Genomic DNA, 16,329 nt, shown 5'->3' on the forward strand with positions numbered 1-16,329 from the left:
CTAATACAGTGCAGAACATTGTTAATTCAGTGAAAAAAAACGGTAACGAACCGTTAAATAGCTTAAAAGAGAAAGGCACGTCGAAAATTTTTGTCCTTTGACGTAACACTTTGATTTGACCGAACGCACAATCATGTTTGGAGAGTTGGAATGAATCATTTTTGTATGTGTTTTCCCTTTTCTTTGTGTCTGCATTATTAGGTGAAGCTATCTCGAAAGTAAGATCATTTATAAACGAATTAGAAGTGACAAGATTTTTCTCAGGCAAATTGGAATGAGTAAGCACTCGTAATTTTTAAAAAGACTACAAATTATCTTTGTTTAAAAAAAACGTGGGTATTTGTAGCAAATGTTACTTGAAGTAGTGCGATTACCTCTACCAATAACGAAATAACAACATCGCTGAGCGACTCCAATTATAGCGAAATTTTTATGTAACCTTTGTAAGGAAGGTTATAACATTAGTCAATAAAATTTTTTTATCACCAAACGAAAGAAAGTGTTGTTTACCAATGGGAACGACTTTGATATTTCTAGCGTCTAAGGAAGTAGTAAAAAAAATCCCTGTTTGGATAAAATATGGAGAAAGGGGAAAGGTAAAGGAAGAGAATTTAAATATCGTCTACGGGAAAGAAGGACTTTTTTTGGGGAGGGGTTTGGATTTTAGGGGGAAGGGAGGTTGGATCAGTTGTCGCTGACAACTGAACCCTCCCTCAGCTGATAAATAATAAGCGGTTCCAAACAAAAAACATTCGAGGGATTGAAGAACTGCGTTCAAGAAGGGTACAGTTGTTAACCCTTCCCAGTTCTCTCCCCATGTTCACAATAGGTGAGCCTTTGACGATCGTGTTAGCTTCCGTTTAGGCATAATTTAGCAAATCACTTAAGTAGACAAGATAGTTACTGTGTTTGTATACTGGTTTAAATATACTTGACTTTGCATATCTAACTAGGCTACTCAAAAACTAGGTAATTTAGCATTATCAACTGAGTTGATAACGTAAATTGGCCACCGCAAAGGGTTTCAAAGCTTATGTTTCGAGCGTTAGAGCGATTGACGAAGGGCTAACGCTCGAAACGTCAGCTTTTAAACTCTTTACGGTGGCCAATTTACATTATCAACTCAGTTAATAATACTAAATTATCCTGTTATACTCTCGCACCGACTCAGCACTACAGTTTCTTTAGAAACTTGCCCCCTTTACTCAAAAACTATTCAGGCAAAGGAATGCAAATAGCTTGACGGCTCGCTTCCTAATATGGAGCGCTTACACTTATAAAGTGATATCATTGTAATAAAATTGTATAGACGTAGCAGTGTACTTTTTGCAGGCTTGCGTGATCAAGTACATATAATTTAAGAGATAAAACTTTCGTCTGCTTCTCTTCCTTTTACCTTTGGTTGAAGCTCGATGCCATCATCAGTTGTATCAGAAGAGGTGGGAGAAGGGAAGAATCTTCGATTAAAACTTTACCCTTTTTCAAGTTTTATGAGTCCAGTTATAAAAAATCATGATAATTTATGAAAACACAATCTTCTTAATTCCATCATCAGGTTCCTCTTTAATTAATTTCCCGCTCGGTAAGGGAAAAAAAACAATGATGAAACACAAAGGAACGCACTAGCGCAGAATGAAAATAGTTTAACGCATCTGTACATGTGACATAAACGTTCTAATGTTGTTTCTGTCAAATATAATAAACAAAAAAAGTATTAGTTTTGTAAGTCATAACAATAGTTACGATCTACGAAAACAAAAGTTATCCAGGAAACTGCATACAGATATACGTTCTTGAAACGCAAAGGTTTCACCCTATTTAGTGCATTTCATACAATTCTGCTGTGTGCAAACACAGTCAAATTTATTAACCGCAGGCACAACTAATCATTTGGGAGTATAAACTGTCATTACGGCGACGTGTTTTAAAACGTTGTCGCAAAAACGTAATTTGTTTTCCTCTAATAGCTCGATGCGTTAACCGTTTCCGTAGATTCGTCATCCTCAATTCGGCGTAATATGTGAATGTAGTGTTGAGTTCAAGGTGAAAACATAACTAAATTGCTGTATAAGCAGAGAAAATATGGAGGCAGAGAGAGAGCAATTCATGCAGAGAGAGTGGAATATAGGCAAAGGAAAAAGGTAGGGGGGGGGGGGTCAGCTCTTAAACAAGAGGCACTGTAGCTTGTAAATTATCGTTCAGCGAATTGTTTCCTTGCCTCATCTATCAGAAATAAGACCACCAGTTGTATTTCCCCCAAGCACAGCTCCATTATTGCAATTACCTGTCTTAGCTGCAGCCAAAGCAACAGCCACCGCTTCAGCCGCCGCCGTAGCTACACCCACTACAGCGCATACAGCTACAGATTTCTCAGCAATTTCAGAATCCATTCCAGTCACAGCAGGCTGAGGTAAGATCATCTTCTCGGCCAGAATCGTAGCTACGGCTGCTGCCTCCTTCATAGCCTCTATAAACTGTGAACTATCAGAGGGATGTTTACGGGATTCAAAGTAAAGTCATGACACTACACCAATAACAGACAATATTGCACTTCTTAGAACATCATCAGCAGTTTGTCGACCACGAAATGACTTGCCAGTTATAACTTGACTAGTAATAGCAAAACAGAGAACAAGAAAGCCAGCTGAACATATGCTAGCATGCTGAAGGAAAAGAGTACTCTTACAATGATCTACATCTTGTAGATGGCAACGAATAAGGCAACAATGGACAAGGCAAGGATTAAAAATATACAAGCCCCAAGTTGGATTGAATATGATGCCAATTGCAACCCAGTACAAATGGTATAACACCAAGCTAATGCCCTTCATGAGATAAAATCAATAGCAAATCAAATGACATAATGTGTTCTTGGGCTTTAAGTTTTTGAAACTTAAACAGCGGTGAAGTAACACCGCGAAAAAGTCCAAAACTATGACCACAAAAACTGCATAAAAGTCTGAAGGACTTACCCATGACTAAATATGCACTGAATGACAGCAGCACGGCGCAAATAAATGCAGCCTCTATTACTAACAGGAAATAACACAGAAATGTCACAGAACTAACTAGTTGTTTTTCTTTGCAAAAACCAAATTAAAAACAACATTTAGCACCCTAAGAACATAGCTTACAACTCCTCTTGTCGTTAGCACTTACTTCCAAGTATGCCAAGATAAAATAGAATAATAATGGCCTTATTGCAGTTTTTGTGGTCATTGTAACATGTCACATATGACAGAACACCATAAAGGTGCCCTTAAGTAATGAATGCGTCCTGTGGCCTCGATGTCTGGAAAGTGTCCTTCTGTGACGCATTGCGCAGAATTCAATAGCACGTCTCGTAAGCTTAGATTTACAATAAGATCTTGGAGCTGCAGAATAATCAGAGAGTAATAGTATCCGTAAGGAATTTTCATAAAAAGTTATGATAGAATCAATTAAAAAAGGTTTTTATTGATATGTAATGGTAATAGGACTGAGTTCAAGGGAAAAACCAGCTAATTACATTTGGACATTGAGTAAACGAACATAAGCAAAGCTGTAGAACTTATCTCACCAACCGTTAATCATTGTCGGTTGTTGACTCACTGTTAGCCACGTGACACAGCAGCAATTAGTCAAGAACATCTGGGTCAGATGATGAGCAAGATATAAAGAATCCTGTCTGTTGTCGTCTTTAGCCAAAGGATCTGCTCCCCTTCGAAGGATATACTTTGCACCCTGCAGCTTGCCATGACAAACAGCAATGATTAGAGATGTATCACTGCCGGTGGTTTTTAGTTCGGCATGTGTGTAAGGATCAGAAAAATGTTTTCAGGGTCACCACCCTGTGTAGCACATTTCTTCGTTGTCAGGCTCAGATCTGCTCCTCTCTTCATCAAACTCTTAAGAGCAAATGTTACCAAAAATCAAACATTTTTAAAATCTCGTAGCAACAGCTCAACCAATTTCCAACCATACAGCAAGCCTGGGATCGTCCAGATAACGAAGTTGACCTTATCCTCAGCCGAGCAGCAGTTATTCAACCTGCAACATAAATTATATGACCATTTGTCCATTGCATCGCGAAAAGCTTGGTTTGGGCTGAAGGCGGGGATCTACTGTGTGGTGTGGAGTGCCAGAGGCATTATCCAATCATGACAGAAGACGCAAAATCTGGCCGAAATACGATCGAGGAATTGGGAAAATTGATTTAAAAAAAACTGGAGTGTTCCTTCAAGGCTCAAGTAAGCTTGCATTTTTGAAACTTGGTTTCACTCTACTGACTTCTCTTCGTTTTTTCGTTTCGTTTCCTTGCTTTGACTTTAATTTTCTTAGGTATTTGCGCATCTTATCGAAAAACCCTCAGGCTGTTCACAGTAGAAGAAAAAGAGTCCACAGTCATAGCAAGTTCGACTCCTCGTTCCATTGACGCCAGTGCATTAATGCAGATGGAAAATTTTAATCAGGTAAGCTTTGATCCACGTTAGGATATTTATAGTCAGCTTGCCCTCCGTCATTCTGTCAAGTATCAGGCGACACACACCATGCAGGTTCTCCCTATTCAATTGGTTTGTCTCTATAAAGTAAGAGGGAACTGGTGACTAATCACACCACATTTTTTTGTCTCAAAATGCGTAGAATGTTTGGCTGGTTCCCGCGGATTTTTTCTGGGGCTGGTTACAGGAAACTAGAACTGCGAAAAAAGCTCTGCTATCGGCTTCCGTAAAGCAAAAGATAGTTTTACGGTTACATGGGATTTTGACATGTTTTAATCCATACTCTCTCTAAAATATAACTCGAAAGGAAAGATAACCGTGAGAAGACTGGAGCGAATGATTGGTTTCTGTAGTTGACCCCTGTTTAATAAATTGTTATAGAATCTCGCGGTGGCACAGATCTACCTGAAGTCTTTCAAGTTGGAGAAAACACTGGGAAAGGAGCAGATCCAACGAGCGTCTCAAAGGCAATGCATAATGTAAAGCATAGTGACGGCTTTAATATCTTCGACAAGAGCGACTATCTCACACCTCAACAAATAGCAGGATTTAATGCAGTGAGGAGGAATGACTAGAAAGGAATGGGCTGATAACAAAGAAGGCAATCGAAGAAATGTCTAAGGAAGTAACGAAAGCGTTAGCTCTTTAGCATGTCATCATTTACGAAACATACAACATCTGTGAGATCGTAGATCAGTCTAAGCTGGCGAAGTTTTCGATACAAACACTGAAGAACATCTGTGCAGCCTTAGAACTAGATGTAGCATCTATGACTGGCAAGTGCAAGCAACCTTATATGGAAATTATTGAAGGCGTTGTGGCCAGGTGTAGCTGTAAAACTAGTACAGAGTAGTAATAAGGCTGACCATAATATGTAGAGATTAACCTACGAAACAGTCAGTGATGTCGAGAATGTCTTTCTAGAGGTAAAATGAAATTGATGGCTCTATTTGGTGTTAAGTGTGCTTGGCGTTATGTGTGTTGGAAAATGTGCATAAAAATCACCTAGTCTTTGTTAAAATTAGTTTATCGAGGAATTCATTATCCGCGACTGGTCGTGTCCCGTTCAACACACTGGGGCAGAGCTGGTGACCATAAACGGGCTGAATTATTTTTTTAAAAAAAGTTAGGTGATGACAGTTTTGAAATTGATTCAGAGGCTAGATCTTGTTTTCCGAGTGGTTCATTGATTTTACACAGAAAGATGGTTTACGTGAATTATCGCCGTAGAATATAGCCGAGGGTATATTATGGAATAATTGATATTGAAACTAAAAAGAATCGTTTGTTAGAAAGGTTTAGCATCAGCATTATATAAAGGGTTCATGATTTTCCAGCCCCAATTCCCAAAAGTCCGTACACGTGAACTTCCGCTCTCAATTCCGGAAATAAAAATTGGTCACGCAACCGTTAAGCGGTTTTCTTGCATGCACTTCCGTAAATACATGTTCGGCGAATCCAACTTGCCGAGAACGCCCAGCTCCGTCCGCAAGGAAAATGAAAGTTTTTATTATAGTATGAAAATGTGGAAGTCTTAATATGCTGGTAAGGAAGGTCAAATGAGCCATTAATTTCATGATCAAAAACTTTGATTCTTTCCCGAAATTGTCACGGATTTAAGACATGTTTTCGATTTGTCAGTTTTTAAAAGACGGCTCGTCAAATTGTTTGCCTTGGTTCGAAACTTATTTTGGAAGAAAGACAAACGAAAATCACTTTTAAATTTGATCTCTAATCTCGAATTCAAAGATAAGGTCGGGAAATCTTCCCACCAAAACATCTCGAGTCCGGTCTTCACGCTGGCGTGTGAACGAACATGACAGCTGCGTCATATTGACAAATTATTCTGTAGTTTCATTGAAATTTGTATCAAACGCATGGAAAGCAGAAATGCAATCTATATCTATGATTTTAAAACATGTTGTTTAAGTTTTTACGTTAATCCCGCTTTTGATTGAATGCTATCTTTGAAACAATTATATTTCTGCGTTACGTCATAAATTGGAAGGTCGGTTAAAACAGGACATTTTATCCAACTTTAAAATTAGATTTCTTCGCATTAAATCATTTCTCCAAAAAAATCCTTTAGACATGTTAAGGAACGATTACTTGCGATCGGTTTTCGAGATTTTTCGACGCATTTTATTTAGTACCACATACTTAGATTAAAGGTTATTTTTTAGTATGTTCTCATCTTGATAAAAGAGGGTTCGCGGGATGTAATTATATTTTCAATTCCTTTTTACTCTAGAGTGTGTTATTTCGCTACATAAGCCTTTTTCGCCCTCAATTAATTGTGAGCTCAAAATGTGGCAAATTCTTAGGATTTGATATTTAGCCAAACAAACTTTTCAGTGGTTTCTTTTACATTAAGGTCTACCTAACCTGAGAATATGGACCAAATTGTATTTTGACTGCCACGAAATGTTTGAACGATAGTAATATTTGCTCTTAAATTGCAATAGCGCTTGTGAATTCTACATGCTGCTAAGTTAAGGGCTACGGACCGAAAATTTCGTGATCTCCTCTGATAAGGTCAAGGATAGATAAACTTAGTAATTACATACGGTATACACAGTATGGTGCACAAGTCGCCTCAAAAGGCACACGCATAACCGTCAACAGTGGAGGATCGTAAACGCGATATTTTCAATGGAAATTAAAGTCCGGTGTTTACTTGGCAGTTTCGCTTTCGCATGACGACAAGAATGAAGAAACGCCACGGCCCAGCGCAAAAATTTTGACAAACAAAAAGTCAGTCGAAAAAGTTATTAAAATAATTTGAAGGATCGAGTAAAAGCCCCATTCACTAATAGTGTTTACCACTACAACCACCTCCCACCCCTCCCTGCGTAGTAGTATTCCGTCTCTTACCCCTCCCAGAGTAATAACACTCTACCTCCTACCCCTCCCTCGGTACTAATAGACTGCATCCCACACTTCCCTTAGTACTAATGGTGTGCTCCCCCCCCTTATGAAATGGTCCAAAAAAAATGGTCCAAAAAAATAGTCCAAAAAAAAATGGTCCAAAAAATAGTCCAGTCCATATTTTACGCTAGGCTCATTTAACCGCATCGTACCCATAGTACCGTACCCATTTAACCTCCAAAGAACGTTGTCAGGCATACTCTCTAATCCACCGTCCTGGCATACTCTCTAATCCGCCGATAAATTACTCATGTGACTAAATTGATATAGAATTACACACCCGCCCACAGCGATAATTTTCTCTCCCAATCAAAGGGTTATCTTTGACTGGATCAGCATTAGATTCCATCCACCAAAACCACCTTGGTCGAGAGGGACAGAGATGGAATGATGAACAACTCATGACTTGTTATACTAAATGAAAATTACGAAGCTAAGACAACATTCCGACTTATCCCGATGACCCAAGTGTATTATTTGTTTGGGAAATTGCGTCAAAACTTTTTACTCAAGAAATGGTAAGTATTAATTTATTGTTCGATTGTAGTATTATAAAACATTTAACGCACTTTTATGCAGATATTTCACGTATTTAAAAGGTGCCCAGATGTTACGTAGTTTTGGTGGATGTCATTAGGGAACATCCACCAAAACTTTGACCAAAACCATCAACAATATATTTTTTAAATTTTATCTATAGCCACTGTTAGATGTTCAGGGAGACAAAAGATTTATACCACTAATTATCAGTTAGCGCTCTGGCTAATTATTTTTTATGGTGCACAATTGCTGACCGACCAAACGTTCATAATGATTATCAAAACTCTTAACACATAGAATAAAGTGGTTTCGGTGGATGTTTCTCCCATCCACCAAAACCACCATAGCAATTTCTGCTACTTCCTTACAGAAGACTGATGTGACCTGCTATTTGGAGTACATAACCACAATCTATTTCTTTTTATGTAGAGATATTTTGCAAAGTTCTTGAGTCAGCACCTTTTATTATTGAAACCATAATCATAACATGGTGCACAATATAGAATACAAAAGGTTCTGGTGTGGCAATCATGTAATCTTGAAACAGGAGAGTTTTTAACTGACTTAAACTGACTTAAACAGACACTTGCAACAAAATTCCAGGTCCAAAAATTTCTTCCACTAATATTACCTTAAGTACAACAAATCAGCACATCAATAATTGTTATCAGGGGTCTGAAAATCCTATAAATCTTTCACATTTATTTCAAGTAACCTTTAATTTCACATGGATGAATAAGTATACACTCAAGATGCAGAATGTCTTACATTTTACAAACTATTTCCCTTTTTATGTATAGACAGTGAAAGGCCTTTGCCACATGGGTGAATCAAACCATTGTATAACATGCATTTTGTGATAATTGTTTGTTTTTGCTCACAATATCCAGAAAAATGGAGGGGATAAATTTAAATAAATAGAAAATTATATTAATGGTTAAAATTAAATAACATTGGAAGATTAAATTAACTTTGTACTGTTTAAAATTCAGTTTTGGTTTCTTGCTTATTCCAGCCTCTTAATATTCAAAAGCATTTCTTGTCATTTTTGTGTTCTTCTGTGTACATAACTTGAAAAATAAACACAGAGAAAGGAAACCACAAAGGATTAAACTTGAAGCTAAAGCAAAGTTTAAGTTGAGCCATACTGCTGATCCAAATACCGAGCACTTTGTATTGTAACCCATTTGGTAGTAAAGTTTATCTATATGTCTGCCAGCTTGTCACAAGTCTTACCCCTCTCCTTCAAAAGTCTCTATAAATAAATTTTTCTTTGTGGTCCCTAATTGATGATAAGTATATTACAGCTCCTCAACTTCCCTCTCTCAAGACAAGGTTACTCTAAATTTAATGGACTTGATAAAACTCAAACTATAACTCAGCTGGCTGCTACTTGCAACCTTAATTTCTTGATATCAGTATACAATAATCAATATGTTATAAATAAGAACCCTAATGCTTAATTTTGCAGTGATCGCCTTCCTCCTTTTCATTTGCAGACCAGACTGGAACCTCTATATGTGTGTTTGCTTGTTTTGAGTGGGGATGGAAGAAAAGGAGTCATGCCGCATATCTGATTTATTAAACCGGATTTGTTCTGTTTATACATGAGTAGAACTACCTTGTAAAATAAAATTTCTCGCATTTTTATCTGTGCTTTGCAGTCAAACTTCCTTGTGTCTTGGACAAGAAATCTTATTTTCTTGAAAACAAAATCTTTGTTTCCGGCCTTCTGTAATAGGTAAATAAATCAGTGTAAGATGAGTGACAGAGTATTTCTCAAGTTAATTTTTTGGAATGTGACAAAACGGAAGTGTCATAGTGGGATAAGGAGCCAAAATATGATTGCTTGATAGAAAGGAAAAAATGCAGAATTACGTACATTTTCTCCTTTGTCAGCAGCATATGTTAGTGAAAAGTTCTTATAATTGTTAACTTCTAAACCATCTTCAATTTAGCCAAGATTGAGCTGCTATCACGTTTGTCATAAAAGTATTCTGAGATCAATGTCATATGACCCATTCATGTATTTGACCTTTCGAATTGGCAAGCCACAGTTGACAGTAACACAAAGGTTGATGATAAAAAGAAATTATTATATACAGTACTTCTTCTGCATCTTTTTGTTTCCTTTTTTCTCCAGCTGTTCTATCTATGCCGTGCTGGCAATTGAACACTTTCCTTCCCAAAATTAGGAAAGGCACACCAGTAAAAAACGAATTTTTGCTCCTTAAATATCTCATGCATCTTCCCCCAGTATTTTGTGACTTCTGTCCGAGGAAGGAGGTGTAAGCATTAAGCTAACCCGAATGATTCCACAATTGTGGTATCATCCAAGCCATGCCAGCGGACTTGAACTAGATAAACTAGTGAGAATGCACAATAGCGATAGCAAAGCTTTGTAATGCCAAAAAGCTATATCAATATATATATATATATATATATATATACACCGGCGTTCCCGAAACCTTTGACAGCTTTAAAGAAAGAAAACTTCGTCGTCAATCCTGTTTCAAATTCCGCAATAAGTTTATGCGCCTCATCAACAGAATTTACGTATCCTAAATTATCTGCATGTCTACCATCAAGCAATGGTTCGCGACTTAAAATTCTCGCTATGCTGTTTCTGTTTGTTCCTCAAGAATCATGGGATTTACAGCTTCGGATGTTCGGCTACATCACTTGGGGATTTCCGAGAATCTTCGGTTATGTTTTTCAAGTCATTAAATATTCCATCTCAGACCCTCTCGACCGAGGTGGTTTTGGTGGATGGAGTCTAATGCTGACCCTTTGACTTAGCTGGCTTCCTAGCGAGGGAGCTTTTGCATCAATCATGAGAGAATTCCATATTTCTTCAGCTCGTAATCATGTCTTCAAATGAGTGGTTCACCGGCGAAGTTGTGGTCATTCCTTTCAGAGGCTTCCAGCAGTGGAAACCAGTGGCAATAATCAACAACAGTTTACGTGTGCTTCTGTAACCAAAGGTATTCGATTGAGGAATTACATTTCTTGTACGTCTCAAGATCTGTTCGATGCCACTTTCAGATATAAAGATCCTCTTGATATCTTCAAATGTGTACATGTGGGTTGTCTTTAAGCTATTTATCGTGAGAAAACATGCAAATTTGAAATATCAGATTCCCAGCGTTCATGGCGCCACACAAACTTGCTGAGTTGCAACGTTTGCTTCGGCCGGAAACTCGCGTAAAGCCCCTCTTCTTTGTCAACTCAAGATTACTTCTTCCGAAGAAGTCCAGTCAATTAGAGATGTATGTAATTTTGTCAACTTTCTCAATTAAATGTACGTTAGAAGTGTGACTTGATGTGCGTGTTTTCCCTGGATTTGTGTTGTATGTGCCTTCGTTGCATTGCATGTATTCACATCTGTGAGGTGTTAAAGGCGAAATGGTACCAAAAAAACGTGGTACCATGAATTGTGTACGTTTTCGGTCCACTTGTCCGAATAACTGACGGTTTTCTGTTGCCTGTGGAACACTTTAATTTTAGGGTTGTAGAATTTCGTTCAGTTAAAATGCTTAGTAATTCACGCATAAGAGATGTGTTTCAAATTCGTGCCGGCGAGTCATAAACAAACTTGAACTACATGTATCTCGCTGTAAATTTTTCCGTTCCCATTTTTCGAGCAATTTGGTGAACATCGATCAATGATTTGACAAATATCGAAACAAAAAGCAAATCCGGTTTCACTTAAAAATTTGCATACGAGTCAGAGAAAGACGTAGTCGTGACAGGTAAATATGCTGTAACATAACACCATTAAAATAAGCGAGTAGAACTTGTTAGTCTGTGAATAAATGGCGAGATGAAGGAACCAGTTTTCGAGAAATGCATGTTCACCGATGTCAAAAGCTATAAAATGAGCATTCGGGCGTGGGTTTGCATTCAGAACGCGACAACTAGTTACAAACGGGCACCTTAGCTGATTCTACCAAATTACGAAACACTGAGACAATTTATTTTGAACAAATTCCCAAGCCGTTGCGACGGATGTTTCCATATACGAAGTGAAAAATAGATAAATAGATTGATAAATGAATTCCGTTGGAAAATGACAAATCATTTATATATTCCGATTACACTCAGAATATATCTCACTGGTAACAGCATATTGAGATGGTCGGTTCGAACGGCGATTGCAACGAACAAGTTTGCTTGTCGTTGGTGGCCGTTTAGTATTTTAGTGTTACTACATTGTGGCCTACTCTTTAAAACAACAAACAGCCAACAGTAGAAAAACAAAACGAATACCTCATACATACTAATGAGGCGGATGTTTCAAGGTCGTGCGCGCACGTGCGATTTTTTTGACGCGCGCGATTTTTTTTATTCGTAATTGCATGCGATTTTTTGGCGCGTTAAATTCGCGTTTTTCGGTTGACTTTTACGCGAGCGGTACTGTGTATGGCGATCTGTCTCCTAATTCAAGAATGCTGTTGTGTCATCCGGTTGGTTAGTATAAAGCAGATTCCTTGTTTCTTGAGAATAATGAGTGATTACACACAAGAGAGGTGGATACTTTAGCAGATGAGAAATTTGCTATAGATCATTGCTTTAAAAGAGGATTTTGATTGTCATCAGTGTTTTCATAAAATATCATGGTATTTCTATCCATGTGAAGACTTTGAGAAAAAGGCTCGGTCAGTATTAAACTACAATTTGGACTATGTTTTGGATTTCAAATACATATTGGTATTGTCTTTTGTCGGCTTCATTAGAATCCTGTGGAAGACTCCTGTTCTCTGCAATTGCTTAACCCTTTAACTGGCAGAAGTGATTAACAAGTCACTTCTTCCATTATTATTCATACATTATCCAGCAAACAGGTAATGAGAACACTTAATCTTACCAGGTAGAAACTGTTATCTTGATCTAACAACAAATTCTCATGACTAATTTATAAGGTAATGTGTAGTAGCTACAGGGGAGAATTAATAATCCAACGTTGGGAGTTAAGGGGTTAAATTACAATGAAGGACCTTTAAGGATCATTTCTGCAATTTAAATTTATTTCATTACAAATCTTGAAAATGTTTTCTTAATCATATAAAAATAGCTTTCTGTCCTTGATCTATGATTTTAATAACATGCCTTTCCAAGAATAGGTGATTTATTTGAACATTCTTACATGAAATTGTCTCTATCTGTTTAGGATGTATGAACAGGGTGGTGGTCAGCTGACTTTTATGGTAGTCAATTGTCTGTTTTTGACAAGAAAAAATTCATGGTATAGTGCCTACATTTTCAATACCAAAGGTGGTACTGGACACTAATTTTATTTGCTTTTTTTTGTCTCAAATCACTAATGAAATATATATTGACAGATTTGTTAGAATGACTTGAAATTATCACATGGGATATGTGATTCCACACATAATCTGAAGAGAAAAATTGTGTTTTGCTCAGTGCCATGGATTGGTGGAATTTAATTGAATTAGAGGGTGTGTTTGAAAAGCCATTATGGAGGAAAAACATCTCTAAATCCAAGCCATTTTTAATTAATACTACTCAAATTGGTTTGGCATAGACAAAAAGCTGATGGTAGTAAAGATTTTCAGTGCAGTCTGCTAAGTAGTATTCCATTTTTACAATTTAATCATCTCATACCTTGTCATTTGGAAAAGTTTTGGCAGACAGTGGCATACAGTGCTGTAAATGTTCCTCATCATACAAAGTTTTAGTTTGCAGAGATTCTGATCAAAAGTATTAACCTTCTTGAGATAATACAGTTGCAGTGACAATTAATTTGCAAAAAGTGGCAATAGGAACCACAAAAATTTGACATGGTGTGGGAATTTGATAATAGCAAGTTTGAATTTAACATGGTGTGACAAAATTAAATGTGTGGTTATTGACTTGCTTTATGGTTGTGATGCCTTCTGGAAATTGGAAATATGAGAAAAAGTTCTTAGAATAAAAAGGCTAGCAAAAATAAATATGTCTTTTTTGCTTGGAAAGTGTAAATAGTTAGCTACTGTAAATCTCTTTTCTGAGATCCATCCATGGTAAGGTCATAGCACTTTGTTTTTCCCTATGAAATAGTTCCTTATGAAATGGATATGTCAGGAATGTCATCTAAAGGAAATACAGCAAGAATGGCAAACACCATTAGACCAGGATCTTATCTCTATTCGCTGCAAGATTTGTCCTTCTCATTTCGAAAATGGGCCATTTTCCATTTGCCAAATTTTGCAAGTAGGCAATTTAAACAATGATCTTAAATATATGAGGAAATGAAAGCTTCCCAGAAAGGTCAAATTAACCTCCAGCATGCATTTATTGGCCTCAACAACACTCTAAGAGGAAATAGAAAACTTAAATGGACTCAGTAAACTCACATTTTGTATTGGTTTTTTTCCAGGGTAATTTTTCAAAATTAGAAGCTACCTGTGATGTCAATGCTACAAAAGGTAGTTAGAAAAATCTAAATTATTACAAATACCAAACTTTGATTTTGATTTTGACAAAAACATTCAAATTTGCCTCCTTGTTTTTTTTTACCTAAATTTCTTCAATGAGACTACATGTACCAATTTCAAAGTGAGTTGAAAAGGAAGACCGTTTAAGGATAATTTTTACTTTCAAATTTAATTCCTTGTAACTGTAATGGTTGTTATCAGTGACAGTGACAGTGTAGTCATCTCTAAGGCAACTGCATATTTTCCTGGTTTAAATTTGTCTCATTTTACACGTCTACAATTTTTTGGTAAAGGATAAAACTTAACTGCAAGTTTCCAAAAGAACTGACATTACGTATCAAGTGGACACGCATTATTGTGATTTATTGTTTTACAGCTTATTGTCAATACCATTCTTGTTTTGTTGTTGTAGGATTTCACAATTCCAGGTGTGGCCTCCACATCACAGGAAGCCCAGGAAAACATGACACTGAAAGTCACTTTGCTAAGTAGTGAGTGGAAATCATCAACTAATGGGAACTTGCCAACTATCAACCAAGAGCTGGCCATCCAGTTAGCTAAACTCCCCAATGTGGATGTTAGTGTCTTGCTTCTAAATTGCAGTGAAGCAGACAGGAGCAGTGCAAAAAGTCACAATGTGAAGCTCATCAAAGTAGATAGAGTTCCTGAAGTTGAGCCAGTTCTTTGCCTGTTATCTCCTCCAAGAGACCACAAAATAGACTGTGTCATTGGTCATGGAGTTCACCTTGGCCGACCAGTTGCATTCATCAAGAGAAATCCAAATTACAGTCATTGCAAATGGATTCAAGTTGTTTACTCTGTTCCTGAAGAAGATGGAATGTACAAAGACATTTCAGAAGGACAAAAAATGCAAGAAGCAGAAATCCAATTCTGTAAAATGGCTGATCAAGTTATCACAATTGGACCCAAGCTGACAGAAGCTTACAAGCGTTACCTTTATCCAGTTAAACAGGAGAAAAAAGTATTTGACCTTACTCCAAGCATTTTCTCTGAATTGTTGGCAGTAGAGCAAGCCACTGAAGACAGAGGAACATTCAGTATTCTTTTAATTAGAACTGGAGACAGCAGTGATGATTTCAATGTCAAAGGGTTTGACATAGCTGCCAAAGCAATTGCTAAGTTGAAAGATGAATCCTACAAACTCAATTTTGTCTGCACAGCTGGAGGAAAAGGAGATATTGTAGCAGGAAAGTTGCTCCACAATGGTATCAGTCGTAATCAGCTTATTGTTCGCAGCTTTGATGATGGCAGAGAAGTGCTGGCAAACTTATTATGTGAAGTGGATCTTGCAATAATGCCATCCAGAACAGAAGGTTTTGGAATAACAGCTCTGAAAGCATTATCTGCTGGTCTGCCTATACTTGTCAGTGGTAATTCAGGACTTGGAGAAGCTCTGAGGAAAGTGGTTTTAGGCCCACAGAGTGTGGTAGACTCTGAAGATCCTATAAAATGGGCCGAAGAAATCAAGCGTGTCCGTCAGAAAGAGAGAGGCTTGCGACTTTTAGAGGCAAGACATCTACGTGAAAATTACTTGAAGAAGTATAGCTGGGAGGAGCCTTGTAGGAGTCTTGTGATAAAGATGAAGAGCCTTGTCTTCGGTAAATTTACTCAAGTTTAAATGTTTCAGCTTTAACTGGTCTAATAACTGATAAACCAGGTAGTCTGGTAAAATGGTAAAAAGTTGAATCAGCCTTGAGTCAACTTGGACCTGTGATAACCATAAATTCTTTATAGAGCTCAATCAAACAAATGGTAAAAAATGGTAAATACTCAGGAAGGTGAACTTAATTGTTATGTAATAATCTTACCCACAAGATTTAGAACAGTATTGCAGAGTTTTTAAATATGTACTTGGTAAAGTGCATTTGCTTGGGAAATCCTTTCTATAGTTATTTTACTCAAGACATAAAGCAGGTACTGTT

General features: G+C 37.3%; 1 protein-coding gene and 1 pseudogene across 2 annotated transcripts in view; one reads left to right on the forward strand and one right to left on the reverse strand.

Annotated features, from left to right (window-relative positions):
* Positions 1–2,198: 2,198 nt before the first annotated feature.
* LOC131777644 (uncharacterized) lies at positions 2,199–3,419 on the reverse strand (annotated as a pseudogene).
* Positions 3,420–10,731: 7,312 nt separating this feature from the next.
* LOC131791560 (uncharacterized) overlaps positions 10,732–16,329 on the forward strand; it is a 36,249-nt gene continuing 30,651 nt past the window's right edge. Inside the window, exons 1-3 of one of the 2 annotated variants that reach the window (XM_066167527.1) lie at positions 10,732–10,933; positions 14,329–14,377; positions 14,799–16,005. In XM_066167527.1, the coding sequence (XP_066023624.1) occupies positions 14,360–14,377; positions 14,799–16,005 (1,225 nt within the window). In that variant the 5' untranslated portion in view covers positions 10,732–10,933; positions 14,329–14,359. The remainder of the gene's footprint in view (positions 10,934–14,328; positions 14,378–14,798; positions 16,006–16,329) is intronic. The other variant, XM_066167528.1, reaches the window with a different exon arrangement.

This window comes from Pocillopora verrucosa, chromosome 5 (assembly GCF_036669915.1).
Source record: "Pocillopora verrucosa isolate sample1 chromosome 5, ASM3666991v2, whole genome shotgun sequence".
In the NCBI taxonomy this organism is placed as follows: domain Eukaryota; kingdom Metazoa; phylum Cnidaria; class Anthozoa; order Scleractinia; family Pocilloporidae; genus Pocillopora; species Pocillopora verrucosa.